At 43.9% G+C, this 22478-nt stretch overlaps 1 protein-coding gene across 4 annotated transcripts in view; it reads right to left on the bottom strand.

Moving 5' to 3' along the window:
- Positions 1-11436: 11436 nt before the first annotated feature.
- SBF2 (SET binding factor 2) overlaps positions 11437-22478 on the bottom strand; it is a 513021-nt gene continuing 501979 nt past the window's right edge. For 3 of the 4 annotated variants that reach the window (XM_032166635.2, XM_032166637.2, XM_032166636.2), the window contains 5 exons: positions 21379-21483; positions 18906-19099; positions 18132-18219; positions 14582-14713; positions 11437-13591 (listed from right to left, as the gene is read on the bottom strand). In XM_032166635.2, coding sequence (XP_032022526.1) covers positions 13493-13591; positions 14582-14713; positions 18132-18219; positions 18906-19099; positions 21379-21483 — 618 coding nt within the window. In that variant the 3' untranslated portion in view covers positions 11437-13492. Of the gene's footprint in view, positions 13592-14581; positions 14714-18131; positions 18220-18905; positions 19100-20188; positions 20574-21378; positions 21484-22478 lie in introns of those variants that run through there. The other variant, XR_004250226.2, reaches the window with a different exon arrangement.

The following is a 22478-nucleotide window of genomic DNA, read 5'->3' as shown; positions in this document are numbered from 1 at the left end:
ATCCCAGTTCCATCAGGCACTGCTGTGTGGCCTTGGAGAAGGTCATTTAACCTCTTGAAATCATGGACTCCTCAGCTGTTAAAATGGGAAGGGGCTACTTAACTTCTTTCTCTAAGCCCAGATGTGTGATCAGTGTGTGTGTATGTGACTTGGGGAACCCCTCCCAGATCCTGGAAGTGCTGCACATACCCTCTCTACCAGCTGGGAAGCATATGCCTGCTCCTGAAGTCTGCACCAGGGCCTGGGTGCCCCCCGCCTGGTCATCCTTTCTCTACTCCTGGCACTTGAGTCTGAGGCTGGGGCCATTCTTAGATGTCCCAGGCATCAACCTGACAGTCTTCAACTGTCCCTCTCCCCCTTTATCCCCTCTGTCTCCGTCAGTTAGGCCCTACATCCTATAGATACCACCTCAGGCATGTCTCTGGAGCTCCCATGTCTATCCAGCCCAACTGCCTTCTCAGGTTGGGATAATTACAGCAGCTGCTCACTGGCCTGCCTCCCTCCCAGTCCCCCTTCGCCATCCTCACCAGGCAGATCTTTCTAGAATACATGTCACAAACCTGACTTAACTTCTTTTCCTTGCTTCTCCTGATTTCACCTTTGCCCAGTGATCTTATCCTTTAATACTCGGCCTAAATGTCATTTACTCAGAAAGTCCTCTCTTACCCCAAGGCTGGGCTATGAGCTCCTCCCATCTTTCTGCAGGCTCCTACTTGCTCTCACCCTATCATAGCTCTGGTTACACCAGAAATCATGTCTTGGATAGTAGGTTATTTTATTTGGGGTCCAAAGTATCCAGGAGCAGGCATTAGCACAGAAGAAGCATCAATAAATATATGTTGAATGAAAGAAAATGGACAGACAAATGCATGGGAAGATGGACACACTGGTTTTGGGTGACCAGCTCATTCATAATAGGTTCCATCATACAGCTGTGAGGGGAGAGACTGAGATTTGGGAGAACATGTGCATGGTCAGGGCTTACCCTGACACCACACATACTAAAATGCTGGGCAGGTAAATAATTTCCAGTTGCCCCCCAACTGGTGAGTCTCAGCCTCCCAGTGTACCTCCTGTTCAGGTGAAGGCTAGTGATGGAGCCATGGTAGACAAGCCCTATTCCCACCTGCTAAATTCAGCTGCCCTCAGGAAATGTGGTGTTAAGAGATGACAGAGATGATATGGTTTGGCTGTGTCCCCACCCAAATCTTATCTTGAATTGTAGTTCCCATAATGCCCACATGTCATGGGAGGGACCCAGTGGGAGGTAATTTAATCATGGGGGGCAGTTACCCTCATGCTGTTCTTGTGATCCTGAGTTCTCACGAGATCTGATGGTTTTACAAGGGGCTTTTCCCCCTTTTGCTCAGCACTTCTTCTTGTTGCCACCATGTGAAGACGGACATGTTTGCTTTCTCTTCCACCATAATTGTAAGTTTCCTGAGGCCTCCCCAGCCATGCTGAACTGTGAGTCAATTAAACCTCTTTCCTTTATAAATTACCCAGTCTTGGGTATGTCTTTATTAGCAGCATGAGAACGGACTAATACAAGAGAGGTCACCAAAAACAGGTGGAATCCAGGCAGTGGGTGGGCCTATGTCAGAAAGAGTCTGCATGCATAAGTGCCAATATCACTAGGGTGTGTATATGTGAGAACATGTATGCCCTTGTGTTGCATGTGTGTGCACAGGATTATATGTTTGCATGTGTGAGTGTCCCTCGTGGCCTTGCAGCAGCTGCCTCTGCATATCACATTGTACCTCTGCCCCTCTGCCTCATCTTATTTCTCCCTAGGCCATCCCCCATCCGATTTGCTTGTTCTGAGCTCCTGCCGCCTGTACACAGCTGTTGTACGAATACAATGCAATTGCACGAATCACTGTGGTTCATTGTATAGCCCTATTAGTTTCCTATTGCTATTGTAACATACAAATTTAGCAGCTTAAAACAATACAGATTTATTCTTACTATTCTGGAGGCCAGAAGTCCAGAATGGGTGTTACTGGGCTAAAATCAAGGTGTTGGCAGGGCTGTGTTCATTTCTGGAGCTCTGAGGGAGAATCCATTTTCTTCCTTTTACTAGCTTCCAGAGGTTGCCACATTCTTGGCTCATGTCCGTCCTCCTTCCATCTTCAAAGCCAGAAATGGCTCATTAAGTCTTTCTCCTATTGAGTTTCCTATTGGGTCTTTCTCTGACATTTGCTTCTGCCTCCCACTTCCACTTATAAGGACCCTTGTGATGACATTGGACCGATCCAGGATAATGTCTCGGTCAGCAACCTTAAGTTCATATGCAACCTTAATTCCCCTTTGCCATGTAAGATGACATATTCACAAGTTCCAGGGATTACAACATGGACATCTTCAGAGAAGGGGGGGATTATTCTGCTTACAGCAAATAGTCTGGGTCTACTTTAGGTTGTGAGGTCTTTGGGGGCTGAGCTGTACTGTATTCATCCAGAGATTCCTTGGGAGCTGTTCAGTGCCCAGTATGCACCAGATGTTTATAATTTATTCAACATATTTGTTCCTTCCTTCCCTCTCTCTTTCACAGCGGTCCACCCCCATCACGGTCTGATAGCCCTCCCAACCTCTCTGGCCTCCCTGCCTATTGTCCCTCACAGGTGCTTCCCTTAGAAATGAATGGTTCCATATCTGAAAATTAGCTTAGGTTTGAGAACCATTGACTAAAGAGGTGGCCAGCTCTCTAAGAGGAAGGACCTTGTAGAATTGCAGCAAGTATATGTCACAATGATTCCTTCATTTTTTCCCCCAAAGGGACCTATGGCCATTTAGGTAATCGTTCACTAGAGAAATGGGGATAACAAGACATTTTGAGGAGTAGCAGATGCAGAGTTTGAGTTGACATTAACACTTGGAGCTCAAAGCATCATCATGGCCCCTCTTTAAGAGGCCTTTTGGAGATCACTGTGATGTGATAGGGCAGAAGAGTCTAGGGGCCTTCGAATGTCCAGTGTGTCAGCAAGAGAGGCCAATGCTGAGCCCCTGAAATGGCACTATTCCTTGAGACCAACTCATCACTTTGAGAAAGTCAACGGCATCAGGCCCTTTCCATTCTGGAAGGGCCAATGGTTCATCTCTACAGGGATAGAGACTTATTCTGGGCATGGGTTTGCCTTTCCTCACCACAGAGCCTTAGTTAGCATCACTTTCCAGGGATGTACAGAATGCCTGATCCAAAGGCATGGAATTCCACACAGCACAGCACTTAACTGGGGGACACTATGATAGCAAGGGTCCTATTGAACTATGGTTTGTGGCTGCCACAGGGCACTTGTGATTCTTCGTGCTTAGAAACCAGCAGACAAGAAGAAGAGTCATACTGGCAGGGATAACTGACCCTGATCAACAGGAAGGGGCAAGGCTGCTCCTGCATAATGAGGGCAGGAGGAATGTGTATGGAGCCCATGTGATCCACTGCACCTCCAGGTAGCCCCACTGTAATTGTGAAAGGATGTGCAGCAACCCTGAGAAGGGTTTGAGTATTTAGCATTTATCCCCTTCCCTCCCCCTCCTCTCACTCCTAGAATGAAAGTTTGGCTCACACCATCAGGTAAGCCACCAACATCTGAGGAGGTTGTTGAGGGTGGGGGGAATTCGGAATAGATAGTGGACGAGGCAGAGAATGAAGGCCAGTTATGGCTCCTGCTTTCTTCTGAGTTCCCCTTGGGAATAGAGGCCCAAGGGAAATGGGGAGGAACTTCTCCCTGAACCTGGTGGAGAGTAAAGATCTGTGTGGCACAAGGGGTAGACTGTGATGTTAACACTATAGTTGTAGTATATTTTAGGGAGTTCAAATTATGACTCTTATTTTTTTATTTTTATTTTATTGAGACAGAGTCTCGCTCTGTCACCCAGGCTGGAGTACGGTGGCATGAACTCAGCTCATTGCAAACTCCACCTCCTAGGTTCAAGTGATTCTTGTGCCTCACCCTACCAAGTAGCTGGGACTACAGGCATACACCACCACGCCTGGCTAATTTTTGTAATTTTGGCAGAGATGGGGTTTCACCATATTGGCCAGGCTCTTTTCAAACTCCTGGCCTCAAGTGATCCACCTGCCTTGGCCTCCCAAAGTGCTGGGATTACAGGCATGAGCCACCACATCAGACTATTTTAGCTCTGAATTTTCCTTGATATGATTTGTCCATTAGTATTTGTTGCTGTTGTTGTTGTTTTTGAGACAAGGTCTCACTCTGTTGCCCAGACTGGAGTACAGTGGTGCGATCATGGTTCACTGCAACCTCAACCTCCTGGGCTCAATTGATCCTCCTGCCTCAGCCTCCCAAGAAGCTGGGACAACAGGTGCATGCCACCATGCTTGCCTAATTTTTATATTTTTTGTAGAGATGGGGCTTTGCCATGTTGCCCAGGCTGTTCTTGAACCCCTGGGCTCAAGTGATCCATCTGCTTCGGCCTCCCAAATTGCTGTGATTACAGGCATGAGCCACTGCACCTGACCCATTAGTTTAAATATATTCATGAGAATAGACCATAATATGTAGCTGGCTGGAGTCTCAGAAAACCTTGGCATGCCTTAATATTTGAGAATCCCATTTCATTTCTTATTAATCTCTTGAGAGCAAAGAAAATCCTATAAATCCTGTCAGAGAATGTCAAGAGTTTGGACCCATGTTTTAGATAGTGACAACTGTCCTAGTGGCTTTTAAATAGCCATCCTGCACCTGCCATTTAGAATATTTATTTTTGCTCTCAGAAGATATTTAGAAACAAGCAAGGGAAAGGAGCCAAATCATTTACAGATTCATGTAACCAAACCAAAATGAAACCAAGATAAGAATGTTCACAAAAATTTTAACCCAGGAATGTAGAAAAAAATTAAATTATGCATGCATGTATTAGGGTTCTCTAGAGGGACAGAACTAATAGGATAGATATATATAAAGGGCAGTTTAGTAAGTATTAACTCACATGATCACAAGATCCCACAATAGGCTGTCTGCAAGCTGAGGAGCAAGGAGAGCCAGTCTGAGTCCCAAAGCTGAAGAACTTGGAGTCTGATGTTCAAGAGCAGGAAGCATCCAGCACGGGAGAAAGATGTAGGCTGGGAGGCTAGGCCAGTCTCTCTTTTCACGTTTTTCTGCTTGCTTTATATTCTAGCCGCACTGGCAGCTAATTAGATGGTGCCCACCCAGATTAAGGGTGGGTTTACCCTTCCCAGTTCACTGACTCAAATGTTAATCTCCTTTGGCAATGCCCTCACAGACACACCCAGGATCAATACTTTGCATCCTTCAATCCAATCAAGTTGACACTCAGTATTAACCATCACAACGCAGAAAGAAACAAAAGTAAATTTACCAGAGAAGTCATGTCTTGCAGACAGAAAGTGGATTCTGGAGAAACCAGAGTACTCAATCCAGAAAGACACTTGTCTTTAAACCAAAAAAGATAAAAAACCTTTTATCATTCCAGGAGAACGTACAGTCCTTTATTAAAGGTGGCTTTATAACTAAACCAAATCCTGAATAAAGTTGATATACGAGTTAAGAAATTAGGCAGATAGGGTAAGGAAGTCCTCGGTAAGGTTTTCCTTTTAATGAAAAGTAGCTCCCAAATAATTTTCTTTTCTAACAAAGAGCAGCCTGTAAAATTGAGCTGCAGACATAGACAAGCAAGCTAGAAGTTTGCATGGGTGAATGCCAGCAGTTGTGTCAATAGGAAAAGACTACCTGGGGCTAGGCATATCCAACATGACAGCTCCATCTTCCCTTCTCTTTGCTAGCCACGCATACCTTAAGGAGCAGACAAGATGCTGCCAGCCAAGCAAAGACCTCATTTGCATAATAAGATTAGGGTGGGGTGGCCAGATTCCCTGGGCACTATGTAATGTCACACCTGGTCCAACCAATCTTTGGGCCCTATGTAATCAGACATCACCTCCTCAAGCCTGTCTATAAAATCTGGTGCACTCCACTGTGGGCCAAAAGTCCCATTTGGGAGCCCATCTCTCTTGAAGGACAGAGCTAGCTGTTCTTTCTCTTTCTTTTGCCTAGTAAACCTCTGCTCTTAAACTCACTCCTTGTGTGTGTCTGTGTCCTTAATTTTCTTGGCATGAGGCAATGAACCTCGGGTATTACCTTAGACAACAACTCCGGTTCAAAGTCAAGAGCTTCTACCAAAAAGGGGGAGGCTTGGCCTGAGAGAAAATGCACCAGGGCAGAAAATGTGAGCCATAGAAACAGAGTGCTCAAAGGGCTCAGGCGAGTATTGCACACTAGTTCCAAGAGTCACGAATTCCTTCTGATATTCTTTTTCAGGTCCTGCTTCTGGACACCATTTATGTCACCCTACATAACAGAGAGGCTCTCTAAAAGAAAATAATATTTATTTAATAGGGCTGTATTAGTCTGTTCTTGCATTGCTATAAAGAAATACCTGACGTCAGGTGCAGTGGCTCATGCCTGGAATCCTAGCACTTTGGGAGGCCAAGGTGGGAGGATTGTTTGAGCCCATGAGTTCAAGACCATCTTGGGCAATATAGTGAGACCCTGTCTCTATAAAAAAATTAGCTGGGCATGGTGGAGCACACTTGTAGTCCCAGCTACTCAGGAGGCTGAGCTGGGAGGATTGCTTGAGCCCAGGAGGTCAAGGCTGCAGTGAGCTGTCACTGCGCCACTGCACTACAGTCTGGGTGTCGTAGCAAGACCCTGTCTCAAAAAACAAAACAAAACAAAACAAAACAAAACAAAAAAAACAAAAAAAACACTATAAGAGGTTGAACTGGTTCATGGTTTGCAGGCTGTAAGGTTGTAGAGGAAGCATAGTGGCATCTGCTTCTGGGGAGGCCTCTGGAATCTTACAATCATGGTAGAAGGCCAAGCGGGAACTTTCATGTCACGTGGCCAAAGCAGGAGCAAGAGAGCGAGGGGGAAGATGCCACACACTTTTAAGCCTCAGGAGAACTTACTCACTGTCATGAGAATAGTTACCAAGTTGATGGTACTAAACCATTCATGAGAAATCCACTCCCATGATCCAATCAGCTCCCACCAGGCCCCACCTCCAATTGGGGATTACATTTCAACGTGCGATTTGGGTGAGGACACACATCCAAACTATATCAAGGGCATTGCAATGGGAATACCTATATAACACCATAGTAAACTATGTGTGTATTCAGGGAGGTAAAGGAACACAAAGGTTTTTTAAAGGAAAAATGAGGATCATTACATAATTGTTTTGAGATAATTATCCTGGCTACAAGGATCAATAATAAGGGTGACACTAATCCAAGGCTGGACGGGCAGTTGCTAGACAGATGCCTTCAAAGGAGTAATTTTTGTGTAAGGTTGCAATGGCCTTTGTGCAAGGTTGCAATTTTTGCATTTTTTTTGATAGTTTTTGTTATCAGGCATTTATGCATGAGTACTCTCTCTTCATAGCTTTCCCTGGCTCAATTTATCAGGCTTTTTTGTTTTGTTTTGTTTTGCTTTTTTTTTTAAACATAAGTGACTCCATTTTGATTCTGACAACTTTAACATTGACAACCATGAAAAGATCTCTCAGATCTCTGACTGCAGGGACTGTCATTGACTATTGGCCTCAGCTGGTATATTCTGAAATCTATTACTGTGTTTCCACCAAAACCATGCTTCCATGGACTGCTCTTAGCCAATGATTGAGCATGGCAGGGATCCTAGGAAGGCCCATTCTTGGAATATGTGGGATTTCCCTGATGGCTCAAGGACTTCTTATCTGCCTTGCTGAACTTCCTTAGAACTGCACTGCACTCCAGGTCTCCTCCACTCACCTTTGCTTCCCTTTCTTTTTCACAAGGATTACACCAGCATCATGGTCTCTTCTTGGCTCTTCCAGCCTCCCAGGAGTTCTTGCCTATCAGGCGTCTGCTTCTCAGAGGACTGAGACACATTTCTGTTACTCCAAGAACAATTCTGTTACCAAGGACCAATGCTGTGGTCCTTGGACCAGCAGCACTGGCCTCATTAGAAATGCACAATGTCAAGCCCCACACCAAACCTACTGAATCAGAATCTCATTTTAACAAGATGATTCATATATGCATTACAATTTGAGATGCACTGATTTAGATGATTTGGATTTTTCAGCAAATCCTTTAAATTTCAGTTTGGAAACTGAGTCCTTGCCGAGGTAAATATTTGGAATCACAAAGTAACAGATCATCTGCGTCCTGCATTTTTATAAGTCAAAGCCCTGCAAAGTTAAGGGACTGGTTCAAGGTCATAGATTACATTAGAAGAGAGCCAGGTCTCTTGCCACCCAGCTCTTCCCTACCCCCGCAGGCTCTGCTGTGAGCAGGCTATTTGCTGTAAATATGCATTGTTTAGTGTGGTAGCAGTGGAAATAAGGCTAGTTGTGGTAGAGTACAAAATATATTTGTTCTTTGTTCTGGGTTCCTGGCGCACAGTGTCTAAAACCCTAGAAATTTCCTAAGTGGTCGTTTGTTATTCCTAACACACCCCACCCTTTAGGAGTATCTTTTGTTATTCATAACTGCCCTTCGCAACACCTGAGTTTATGCTAACAAGGTGATTCAGGGTGGGGTCCCTAGCTAGGTTAAGGATGTGGGCTGGTCATCTGAAAGACCAAACAAGTGAATAGAGGGTGGGAACTTTCAGCCACTCGAAACCTCGGGGGAGGGAGGGTAACTGGAGACTGGGTTGTAAAAACTCTTGAATAATGAGATAAGGAGTGCCTCTGGGTTGGTGAACACATCAGATGCTGGGCAGATGGTGTGCTGCCTCCCTCCATACCGTGCATCTCTTCCCTTTGGCTGATCCTGAGGTGTATCCCTTAGAAATAAGCTGGTAAGTGTAAGTAAAGTGTTTTCCTGAGTTATACGATTTGTTCTGGCAAATTACTGAACCTGAGGAGGGGGTTGTGGAAACCTTCATATTTATAGCTGGTTGGTTAGAAGTTCTGGTGGCCCTTGGAACTTGAAACTAGTGTTTGAAGTGGGGGCAGTCTTGAGGACAGACCTGAACTTGTGGAGTCTATGCTAAATCTGGGGAGTTAGTGTCAGACTTGAACCGAATTGTTGGATGTCCAGTTGGTGTTGGAGAACTGGTATAGAAACATGACACGCATCTGTTTTATCAGAAATGGCCTCTGAAAAAAAATATTAGTCCAAACTCAGATGTGCTGTAAGTATAAAATACACACTAGATTTTGAGGATTTAGTATGAACAAGGAATATATTTCATTAATTTTTTTTGGTATTGTTTACTCATTAAAATGTTTTTGATATATTGGAGTAAATATATGGTAAAAACAAATATATTAAAATTAATGATTTTTTAACTTAAAGATATCTATGTGGCTTGCATTATATATGTTTGATGGTGCTGCTGTAAACCCGATCTCTTCGTCAACACTGCTTTATTCACTGCTTAATAGCTTTGGCTGGCATTGCTGAGGGAACTTCTCTGTTATCAGCTTGGGATCTTTCAGAAATTCTTTATGGGATGATAGGGCTACTTAGTAACTCTTACAAGAATCCCTGATTAAATACCTATAAATGTCAGTTTCCCTTGAGAAGCAAATCTGCCATGTTATTAGCAGTTTAAGCTCTAGCTCCGGAGTGGAGACAATAGAGTGAAGGGGTTTGGGAGGTGGGAATAAAGGATTTGGGTCAAAGGGGTTGGGAAGGGACTTATGCTATGTGCTCCTTTGAGTTTGCATCTTTCAAGAGCCCATATTAGAAGGGTTTTGTCACTGGGACCACAGAAGGAAGGGCCCTGTTAAGGCTCTTGCAGGTTGCCAAGCCCTGGTCTTTCTCCCTTGGAACTGTAAAGCAAAAAAGTATATAAGACAGGTCTCAATCAATTTAGAGATTTATTTTTCCAAGGTTGAGGATCATGACCCAGGACACAGCCTCAGGAGGTCCTGAGAATACAAGCCCAAGGTAGTTGGGTTAAAAGCTCTTGTTTTTATGTTTTAGGGAGACATAAGACATCAACCGATATATGTGAAGTATACATTGGTTTGGCCTGGAAAGGCAGAAGCTTACAGGTCACAGGTGGATTCAAAGATTTTCTGATCCGCAATTGGTTGAAAGAGTTATTATCTAAAAGGCTGAAATCAATTGAAAGGAGAGTCTAGGTTAAGATAAGGGGTTGTAGAGACCTAGGTTCTCAGGTAGATGAAGTCTCATAGGTGGCTGCCCTTAGAGGCAACAGATAGCAAATATTTCCTATTCAGACCTTTAATAAAAGGTACTAGATTCTTAGCTAATCTCTTCAGGATCAGAAAAACACTTGGGAAGGGAAAGGGATCCTCTACAGAATGTAAATCCCCTCCCCCACCCCACAAGATACAGCTTTGCAGGGCCATTTCAAAATATGTAAAAGGAATGTATTTTGGGATTAAAAAAGCTTTGATTTCCTTCAGGGCTTGCTGTCTGTTATGTGATGCTATACTAGAGTCAGGTTGGAATTTGGTATTTTATTGTGACAGTCTATTTTGTCAGTCTTAAGATCTGTTTTAATGTTAATGCTGGTCTGTTGTGTCTAAACTCCAAAAGGGAGAGGGTATAATGAGGCATGTCTACCTCCTTGCCCCAGCATCATGGCTGGAACTTGTTTTTCAGGTTTCTTTGGAACCCCCTTGGCTGAGAGGGGGTCCATTCAGTCATCTGGGGGGCTTAGAATTTTATTTTTGTTTACAGAACCCAGTATTCTCCCCTTTCACAGTTAAGACCTGAGGAATGAAGGGCATCCAGATACTGACACTGTGAACACAGCTTCTACTCAACCCCTAATCTCAGTTGTTTCCCTCCTGACTGAATCTCAGGGACACAGCAATGTGTAATGGTAGCTGTTGAGAGGCCTAGGACCAAGGAAAGGCTAGAGGGCCCTTGGCTAGATCAGCATGCTCTTGAGACTGAGGAGAACCGAAAGCTCAAGGGAATATGTCACTATATCTCACCTTGAGCCTCAGTGGCTATTTGGGGTCCTCTTGCTTGGCTCAGAGGACTCCGGATGTCAAAGGACTTAAAGGCTCAGCCCTGAGATGAAAACTTGCATTCTCTGTTGGCTACGTGAGGTAAACTCATGGGCTTAACCAAGGAAGTTATTGCCTAGAACTGAAATCACTGATCATTTGTACTGTTTAACAGTTTCCTGTTTGGGAGGCCGAGGAGGGTGGATCACGAGGTCTGGAGATTGAGACCATCCTGGTGAACACGGTGAAACCCCATCTTTACTAAAAATACAAAAAATTAGCCAGGCGTGGTGGCGGGCGCCTGTGTTCCAGCTACTTGGGAGGCTGAGGCAGGAGAATGGTGTGAACCCAGGAGGTGGAGCTTGCAGTGAGCTGAGATCACACCACTCCACTCCAGAACTCCAGAGCCTGGGCAACAGAGCGAGACTCTGTCTCCAAAAAAAAAAAAAAAAAAAAAAAAAATTCCCTGAAGCAGAAAAATCTGCAGCTCAAACAGACTTCAATGTCTCATGTCTAAAATTTTCACAAATTACCATATACTCTGGGTGGTGGAATGAACCCAGAATAGGTAAGGGACTTAAGCAATTTCAAACAGCTTATTAGAGACAGACAGTGGTAGGAGTGGCAGCACATGTGAGAATCTTGACCTCAAGTCTCTTACCTAAACTCTGCAGAAGTGTGTCTGGCACCCAGAAGCTCATGCTAACATGTCCAGTATCCCTGGTTACTTCTTGAGCAAAGGGCAGTGATGACATTAGGAGAATGAAGGAACAAAGTGGGTCATGCTTTGTTTTATTCTTGAACCTTTAGTCCCATGTATGAATCCTGAGTGTTACCCTCCTGAATGCTGTGCACTACAGAATGAACTTTAGTTCACAGTAAATGAGGGATGCTTTTTCTTAAGAAATAAATTTAATTCAAGGTGGTTAGTGAATGTGAGGCAATGTAATGTAATGCCTTCACGAAAGTTAAAGTAATCCAGTTACAAAAGAAGCACTGTGTATAGTCTCAAATAGCTGAAGGTACAATGGGCTCCATATTTTACAAAGTACAAAAAATTATTTCATATACAAAGAAAAATACAAATAATGTGCAAAAACCATTTTCACAGGTGGCAATTTATAAAATGGAAATGATTGATAGAAAAGTCCTTCATTCTTAATTATCCCCGAATTTCTTATATATTAACACAGTTCTATTTCCTAGTGTGTAGACAATTTTAAATTTGAAATTCTGATTTATTTTTAATCTACAAAGTATTTTTATTTTTTAAAAGGGAACCATTTCATTATTGAAATCTTATGAATGCATCAGTTAATTTATATTAAATTATAAGCAGGCTATCTGAAAAACAAGGATATAGAAATCATATATACACATTTTTGAAATATTAGTTTAGTATTTAACATATTAACATTTCAAAACAAATGCAATGATCTAGCTACCTATGACGCCAGCTGGTGTCAGTGGTTGTAGCAAAGATGCTGTTTCTGTTTACCATGAGCAAACAGCATTTCTTGGGTCTTAAGCTAAACAAACACAAGTTGTCAAAGTAAAGAAAATCTAAAGACAGTTCTTACTTTTCATGTGTAGAAGTGTAGTTTGGGTATCCAGTCATGCCACAGTGTGACTGTGGTCAACACAGCCCTTGTCACAGGTGTGTGTGGTCCTAAATAGCTGGCCTCTGTCTTTCCAACATCTTCACTTCATTGGGAATTCAGTGCAAGTGTTTGTTTTGTGAGTTAGTGCATTCAGCTTTTTTTGCATGTTATTTTGAAAAAGAAACTGTCAGGAAGCAGTAGATACATAAGAGCACAAGGCCCTGGTCCTCAGAGAGCCTCTGGTCTAGAGAATTCAATGTTTTGGAAGTAGTGTTTTCCTGCATTGGGCTGGTCATTGTTGTACCATTCCCTAGATAATCTTTTTCCATCAGAATAATGCTGTGTGCTCCTTCTTTGCCTGCCACTGAACAATGACGTCTCTTGTTGTGAACCCCACTGGCAGAGCATGGACCATGGAAGCACCTTTTGGCAGCACCAGAGAACTGAGCATCTCAAAGGTCAGGCAGTACAAGTAGATGCCTCTCATAGGAAACCTAGTCTAGGCAGAATATGAGACAATCTTGGAGGGTTTTGATTTTTGCTTGTTAAACAGGTCTCCAAGGAAATTGTGACCTCAGAGAACAAAAAAGGATCTACAGCTTTCATGAAGAAGGACCCAAGTAGGTGGTAGCCATTTTGCCTGGGTGAGGTTCACAGTTGGCTCAGGAGACATCTTCTGATTATTAACCACTAAGACCCTGTTAGAAAAATTTAGTGCAAGATACAGGGAGTGCATGGGGCTGTTGACCAGACCTGTGTGAAACACCTATTCAGGTTAAGTAGATATAGCAACCCCTGCGAGAGGGGACTGGGCAGGAGAACCTCAGGCCCTGGGATAACTTGTTGTCAGCTCCTCAAGGATCCATGCTTTTTTTTCTATCTGGCAGCATGAGTTCTATTTCTTCTGCGTGGGTTGACCATGGGCATCAGGCATCAGAGATACAGCTCTGGATCTTGTCCATCCATTGCTGGGCACTCTGTCCATCCTGGGCGCAGAAGTTATACACACGTTTGCTGGTCTTGAGCTACAAAACCAAATGAGAGTGAACCAGAGATGAAGGGCAGGGCTGTTTTATGGATTTGGGTAAGTGGTAAATCAGTCCCTGTGACCTTTCTTTTCCATACTGCCCCAGAACCTCTGTATGAATTTTTCTTCCTCAACTACCATACTGTTACTACCTTTACTTTTCTGGTCTCTAGAGTCATAGCGGATGTTGACAGAAGGATACTGGCAGGAAAAGGAGACACACTGGGAGCGCCTTATTTTGCATTTTCTTAGTGTCTTCTTTGACTAAGGAGGAAGGGTCAGCAATGAATGGTGCCTTTAACCTCTCCCATGCACTGCACCAGTGTACTAAAGGTGAGGGAGCTCCTTATGCTCCAGGGGGATGCCTGAGATTCATCCATACCATAAAGTTGGCCTTTGTGTCCCCTTTCTTCAGTTGGAGCCATATTGGAAGCCCACTGTCAGGAAAACGGTCTCATGGCCTGAGCAGGGCCATAGAGGATGACCTATCCTCTTTATAAAGCCCTGCTTGACTCCAGGGACTACATAAGTCTCCTTCTATTATGTGGCCTATAAAGTGCCCCATGGCCTACCTAAGGGCTGCTGAAGATGTTAGGGTAGATACTTATCATGTGTGACTAAGGACAGTCTTTTGTGGGTAGTCAAGCATGAAGACCACTGAATACTAGGGAAATAGCATCTGTTCTTGAAAGTAGGTGGTGACTAAAATAACTAACAACATTTAACAAGGAGTTAATGTGTTTCCATTGTGGCTGGACTCCTTTTGCACAAAGCAGTATGCAGCTTTTCTGAGACATACAGACAGGAAGAGAGGATAGCCTTGGGGGTCAATAATGCCGAGTTCAAGCTCTGAAACAATTCCCATAGCCAAGGGGGTCTGTCATCCATCTGTAGTCACTACCAATTGCTCTGAGAGCTCCATCATTCTTAGAGACAGACAGAATGATGCACAGGCAGAGCCAGGAAAAGAGAAGTAAGATCAACTTACATCAAAGAAAGCCTTGTCACTTGTGTGCTTTGGGGCTCCCATGCTGGGGCCAGCAGGGATGACCATTTCTACTTCAGCCAGATCAATGTGGCCTTTACAGCTCGTGTCCTCACCTGAGTCATAGTAGCGCAGCTGGAACCAAAAGGATACAAATGAGATATAAGAGACACAGAAAGAGAAAATGGCATGGCTTTTCAAACTGCATTTGAATACCTTCCTCTGTACCTTGGTTATATATGCTAAACTATGCCTGGAAGAATATACAAAAAATTAATAATACTTGTTGCTTCTAGGAAGAACTAGGTGGCTTGGAGAAAGCATTGGGGGAAAGACTTATGTACTGTTTGAAAATCGAACAAATAAATGTATGACATCATCTTAAAAAATAGAATCAAGGCTGGGCATGGTGGTTTATGCCTGTAATCCCAGCACTTTGGGAGGCCAAGGTGGATGGATCACTTAAGCCCAGGAGTTCGAGACCAGCCTGGGCAACATGGTGAAACCCTGTCTCTACAAAAACATACAAAAATTAGCCAATCGTGGTGGTGCATGCCCGTAGTTCCAGCTACCCAGGAGGCTGAGGTGGGAGGATTGCTTGAGCCTGTGAGGTCGAGCTGCAGTGAGCTGAGATCCTGCCACTGCACTCCAGCCTGAGTAAGACCCTGTCTCAAAAAATAAAAAAGAAGTCAAGTAACAACTGTAAAAAGTATATGTAACATATAAAAAGGGGGCTAATGTTTAGTAATATACAGAATTCCCAGAAATTGATAAGAAAAAGATAAACAATCTAGTAGAAAAATGCTCAAAATATCTCAACAGGCGAGTCACAGAGAAATACAAATGACCTATAAACATCTGAAAAGATGATCAACCTCATTAATCAAAGAAAAGTAAATGACAATAAATGAGATTTCACTTTTGGATTGAGAAATATTAAAAATGGCTGATGATATCCAATAAGGTACTAGATCATCTCAAATACTGCCAGTGTGAATATAATTTCTTAGAAATTTTTTGGAGAACAATTTGGCAATATCAACTAAAATTTAGAATGTTTATGCCTATTGAAACATCTTTCCAGGCTGGGCACAGTGGCTCACGCCTGTAATCCCAACACTTTGGGAGGCCAAGGCGGGTGGATCACTTGAGGTCAGGAGTTTGAGACCAGCCTGACCAATATGGTGAAACCCCGTCTCTACTAAAAATATAAAAATTAGCTGGGCATGGTGGCAGGCGCCTGTAATCCCAGCTACTGGGGAGGCTGAGGCAGGAGAATTGCTTGAACCCGGGAGGCAGAGGTTGCAGTGAGCTGAGATTGCACCATTGCACTCCAGCCTGGGTGACAAGAGTGAAACTCCGTCTCAAAAAAAAGAAAGAAAAAAAAAGAAACACGTTTCCCACCTTTATAAAGTAGTCCTATAGAAATACTCCTATAAGCATGCAAAGAAACATGTATGAAGAGGTTTCCTCCAGCTTTGTTTTATCAGCTAAACATTGGAAAAGACATATTTGTCTTTCAGTGCAGCAGTGAATACATTAAATGACAATTCATCAATAAAATGGAATACTATAGAGCTTTTCAAAAAGAATATGGACAATCTATATGAGTTCACATAGAACTCATATAGGAAAACTGTTCAAGACATTTTGAAAATCAAGTTGCCAACAGCACGTAGATATAAAATGATTTCTGAAGAACACAATAAATAGCTTAACATTTGACTACACAGGGGACTTTGAGATCTGTATGAAATGTTTGAATGTGGCATAATAAGCATATATTGGCTTTTGGAATAAGAAAAAAGGAAAAAAGTCATCCCAGCACTTTGGGAGGCCGAGGCAGGCGGATCACGAGGTCAGGATATGGAGACCATCCTGGCTAACATGGTGAAACCCCGTCTCTACTAAAAATACAAAAAATTTGCTGGGCGTGGTGGCGGGCACCTGTAGTCCCAGCTACCCGGGAGGCTGAGCCAGAGAATGGCGAGAACCTAGGAGGTGGAGCTTGCAGTGAGCCGAGATTGCACCACGGCACTCCAGCCTGGGTGACAGAGCCAGACTCTGTCTCAAAAAAAAAAAAAAAGAAAGAAAAAAGGAAAAAACTCAAAGAGACTGCTAGGGAATAAGCCTTATTGGGCCATAATCTGTAGATTTCACTTTCTAGTGTACATGGCAAGCATGGCGAGAAAGTGGTGCTTCTGACACCATGGCTCTGGCCTGAGACTTTTCTCTGTCTCTCCTCTCAGGCATGGTATGAGCAGGGCTAAGTGGAAAAACTGTATCTTTCATGTTAAAGAAGTCCAGAAGACTGGTAAGAATGCAAGTATAATTTGATGTAATTGTAAATTATAGAAAAATTATGACATTCTCCTATGTTATATTTAGAAGTTTAATGGAACTTTTTTTACACAGTGTAGGCTCTGTGATTTCAGAGTATAGCTCCCTAACAGGGCTTCCATTTGTATATTTGAACATAAATTATCTATATTGTCCCACAAAGACTCTGTAATCGTTATGAAACTCCTTGAGCAGAGGAAAAGCTGGACCCCAAATACAGTCTTCATTTGGAAGGAGTCTTCTAGATGCAGGTCCAACCAAAGCACTGTACAGGAGTAACAGTTCAGGTTTTTCCTAACAGATTCCATTTTATAGATAAATGCATTGAGAATCAAAATGTGTAAGCCTCAGCCTCAAGGCTGAGTGGTCAATTCCAAGGTGGAGTAAGGCCTGCAGTCAGAACATAGGAGACCATGCAGCTCACAGAAATGCACGGTGCAGAGTTGCTGGAGGTTTGGGTAGGAACTGCTCTCCCTTGAAATCACTGGAGTAAAGACTATGATGCTAAGGATTGCAGAGGCTGCTACAGGAATAGCTAAGAACCTAACAGTAGTCAAAAGATTTCTTGACATAGTCAGCAAGGTCCAGTCTAGTACTTGCCCATGGTGAATTCCAAGTTTGGGTGGGCACATCCCCTTCTGCCTCTTTTGGGGCCCCTTTACTCCTCTGTTGCTGCCATCTTTGAAGGGTAATAGTGCCTTCTTTAGTAACCAGTACAGCAATGGGCACAGAGGTGGTATTCGATAAATGTTTGTAGAATAAATTAATGCCCTCCGTTTTGAATGGATGCTTTCTGCTGCGAGGACGAAGGTAACCTGTATTCTGGGGAGTGTTCACAGGCACAGGCTTATATGTGCATGTGGTATGTATGCAACAGGTTGAAAACCTTAGGAATCCCCTCACCTGGGTTTTAAGATCAGTCAGTAAGAGATATTTGAGCATTAAAAAAAGAGTTCTATTGCTCTATGCTTTGGGCTCAACTGTTGCTACCTCTGCCTGCATGTACCAGGCCGAGCTACTTGGGAAACTCCCTTGGAAGGCTATTGCCCTTACTCAGGGACATCTGGGGCCCTTGAGGAGCCTCCAGACTGCATATGAGAGGCACTAAAAAAGCAGTCTGTACATGAGGAATCTGTCTGCTAGAGCCACATAATAGCCACGGACTGGGACTAGCCTAAACAGAAGTAATTTCTTTTGGCTTTAAGAGTATTACCTGATGTTTTGTTACATCCAAAACAAACCAACGGGGTTTCCAACCTTTCAGCAAAGCCCCTCTTTTATAAAGCGTTCCCTCAAAGGACCTAGAAGAAATGATGACAGGAGAGTTAATTTTGATTTACACTTACAAAATGCTGTAAAGGGGAGGGGATGTCTGTTGTTTTTGTCAAGTCTCTGTTTCCCCTAGATGATTCAAAAATGGCCAATAAGAGTTCTCCCTGGATTTTTTCTGCTAGACCTCTGGGGAAAGACTGCTGCTTTCTGCTGGGATTACCACATCTGTGAGGCTTGGAATGATCAGTAGCCATCCTTTGTGCCATGCTGGGACTGACATAACACAGAGAGAGGGCAAAGCAGAGCCGGGAAGTGGATAGAGGATACTGTGTGAGAAGCTAGCATACCCTTGGCTGTCCTAGCTTATGTGAGTAAATTCCTTTTTGCTTCAGCTAGCATAAGCTGGATTTCTGATGTTTGCCACTGACAAAGTGCTGGCTAACACATATTCCCTCAAACGTTCTGGCAGACAAGAGATAAGAGCCATCAGGACTCAACTACAAATAACTACAACCTCTTGGCATTATTTTTAGTTGTAATTTTTGTTTTTTTTCTTTTCAAAGAAACATCTAAAACATTACAAAAATTAAAGCAAATCCATTTCAAGTTTATAAAAGGCTGTACTGCACAGGCCTAGCTTATTGAGGGACCTGTGGTTTAGCTTCAGGTGCTATGGGGAAGTCTTCAGCACAGTGAGCAGGGTTCAGCATGTCACCTGTTTTCATCATTCTTGGATGTATACTGGCTATAGAGCGTGGCTGCTCTTCGCTCCACTCCATTGGATGGGGAGATGCTGGAATTCTGTTCCTCCCCCATGCTGCTGTCTGGGAGATGTAGCAGAGACCTCTTCTGATAGGAAGGTAGGTTGGTAGACACAATTCCTGGGGACCTCGACAGGTGTCTTTGGGACTGAAAAAGACAGGACAGGAGCTAGGAAACCTTTACAGACACTTAAACTACTGACTGGAAAATTTCATTTACAAATATTTATCTCAAGGAAAAAACTGGACTAATAAGCAATAATAATGTACAAAGGTTTCAATCCCAGAGTTAGTTATTGTGGTAAAAAAACTGGAAACAACCTACACGTCCATTATTAGGGACATTAAACAAATTATGGCATTTCCATAGAGTGGAATTCTAGACAGCCATTAAAAAATGATGCTACTATGGCCAGGCGTGGTGGCTCACACATGTAATCCCAGCACTTTGGGAGGCCGAGGTGAGTGGATCACTTGAGTCCAGGAGTTTGAGATCAGCCTGGGCAACATGGCGAAGCCCCATTTCTACAAAAAATATTTTAAAAATGAGCCGGGTGTGGTGGTGTGTGCCTGTAGTCCCAGCTGCTTGGGATGATCACCAGAACCCTGGAGGTTGAGGCTGCAGTGAGCCATGATCACGCCACTGCACTACAGCCTGGGTGACAGAGTGAGACCCTGTCTCAAAAAAAATAAAGATGATTTTTTTTTTTTTTTGAGACAGGGTCTCACTCTATCGCCCAGGCTGGAGTACAGTGGCGTGATCTCGGCTTACTGCAACCTCTGCCTGCTGGGTTCAAGTGATTCTCCTGACTCAGCCTCCCGAGTAGCTGGGATTACAGGCACACACCACCATGCTGGCCAGGCTGGTCTCGAACTCCTGACTTCATGCCTGCCTCGGCCTCCCAAAGTGCTGGGATTACAGGCATGAGCCATTGCGCCTGGCAGACACTGGTTTATACACAGTGACAGATGGAAGGACATGTATGCCAACGTGGAGTGAAAAAGAAAGCAGGTTTAAAATAGTATGTCTAGTAAATCTCTTTTATATGTGAATTTATAAGGGTAAAACAAGTTTGACTGCATAGTGGTTTACTTCTAGGTTATAAATCGTGGGTGATTCTCATCTTTTATAACTTTCTGTGTGTTCTTTCAAAAAATGAACATTATTACTTTCATTATCAGAAAAAATCAATAAACTATTATTTTTCTAACAAAAGAGCATTAAGGCATCACCTACCTGTTGTCTTGTCTGTCTGATAACAGCTCCTGAATTGCTATTTGAGGGTAAGAGATAGAGCCCCAGATGTTCTCTTTTTACCACAAAGGTTTTCTTCTACCCTCCATTCTTCTTGACCTTTCTGTAACATCTGACCTGCTGGCCTCTTCTTCCTGAACTGTTCTTCAGAACACTCATCTGTCCTAATTTCCCTTCTGTTGCATTTGGAGCCAGTCTGATGTGGGTTCGACTGGTGGCTCTACCAGTTGCCGCTGTATGATCTCTGTGCCTGTTCCTCATGTAGGAGAGGGAACGCCATTCCCTCACAGTGGATTAAATAGGATGCGAAGGTGTGTACTGTACTAAGCACAGACCCTTCCACATATTATGTGCTTGATAAATGTTTCTTAAATCAGAAATAGGAAATGGGGTATGAGAAGCAGAAAACAAGAGTATTTGGTTTTAAAATACATATTATATATATTTTTGAGACGGAGTCTTGTTCTGTCATGAGGCTGGAGTGTGGTGGCACGATCTCAGCTCATTCACTGCAACCTCCGCCTCCTGAGTTCAAGAGATTCTCCTGCCTCAGCCTCCTGAGTAGCTGGGATTACAGGCATGCGCCACCATGCCCAGCTAATTTTTGTATTTTTAGTAGAGACGGGGTTTCACCATGTTGGCCAGGATGGTCTCGATCTCTTGACCTCATGACCCGCCCACCTCGGCCTCCCAAAGTGCTGGGATTATAGGCGTGAGCCACCACACCCGGCTGTTAAAGTATTTTTATGATAAATGTTTCTTAAGTCAGAAACAGAAAAGGGACTGTGAACAACACAGGGTAGCATATTTTGTTGTTTTAAAATACTTTCTGTGGAGCAAACATGGTCTTGGCATTCCTCTCCTGCCTTATGTGGTAGAAGATCAGCTGAAACCACAGGGGCACTGAGATAGGAAAGAACCCAGTAATTTTCCTTGGATTCGGGGTGCTGAGACATAAGTATTATGTCACTGTGGTGAAGTAAGACACTCAGGAAGTATTCAGTCATTTGGAACTTTCTGCCCTGGTCCCCCAGGACATGACCCCTCCCCTTTCCACCCTTCCTTCTGGCCATAAACCCAGCTGGGTCTTGTCACCTGTCGCAGTGGGCGCCACCTGACTTAGCACCCTCAGAAAGCTCAGAAGTAGCTCTCAAGGGGCATTGCCAACTCACGCGATCTGTTCTTGGTTCTTCTTTAAGGTCCACGGTTACCCTTTCCCACAGCTGCTGCCACTTCTCAGGGGCTTGGTTCAATTTGTGCTCCAATTTTTCAATTTCCTGCAAATAAATTAAAAGTTTTCTGATCAGTATTTCATAGAAATCAGGATGGGCCCCAAAGCCATACTGCTTCTGTACTAGGCCCAGATAAGCAGCATGGCCAGAGGGCAGTTGAGGAAAGTGGTGGACATGGGCCTGTGAGGTCTCCCAGCCAGGAACAGTGGTGAGAGCTCTAGTTGGTGTGCCGTACTGTGGCAGAGATGGCTTATTAGGACCTATAACTAGGCCTTTTTGTACAGGATAGCTTACATACTGGGATGTGAAATATGTATCTCAGACATCTGCACCCTTGGGCAGCCCATGGGAAATCTGATAGCCAAAGCAAGAGGTCAAGCACTGGCCCGTGGCCCAGCCCTAATAGCTGAGGTAGATGAGAAGCCAGTCCTTGACAGGAGGAACCCCTCAACTCTGATGATTCAAACCAGATGTGGAAAGAATGAACCAAGAAATGCCCAAGGAAACAGATATACCTTCTGACAGGGAAGCTGGAGATCAGGGCAGCTGCCTCTACGACAGTATGACCACTGAAGCATACTCTTCCTGGTCAGGAAACCAGATGGGGAAGACTCTTTAGGAACTGTCTGGCCCATATCAGGACTCAAAGCTATTCCTCAGGCTGGCTACTGCCAGGAGGGGTTGGTTCCGGAACATTCCTTGCAGAAGATGGTTGGCAGCACTCCCATCAGGCCACTGACTACCCACACTTCTGACCAGAGGAAGTAAAGCACCCACAAAAGCCACAGCCAAGGCCTGACTAAGGCTGCTCGGGCAACTAAAACAGCTGGGAAGCTGCCGGAAGGAGTAAATTGCTCTATTTGCTTGATTGCTTTCTTGTAATGCTGGAAAACCACTTTTTTTTTTTTTTTTTTACTAAGACGGAGTCTTGCCCTGTCACCCAGGCTGGAGTGCAGTGGCACGATCTCTGCTCACTGCAAGCTCTGCCTCGCGGGTTCATGCCATTCTCCTGCCTCAGCCTCCCAAGTAGCTGGGACTAC

Source organism: Hylobates moloch, unplaced genomic scaffold (assembly GCF_009828535.3).
Source record: "Hylobates moloch isolate HMO894 unplaced genomic scaffold, HMol_V3 SCAFFOLD_11, whole genome shotgun sequence".
NCBI lineage: Eukaryota > Metazoa > Chordata > Mammalia > Primates > Hylobatidae > Hylobates > Hylobates moloch.
The sequence above is the reverse complement of the archived record's forward strand: the minus strand, read 5'-3'. Positions and strand labels throughout refer to the sequence as shown.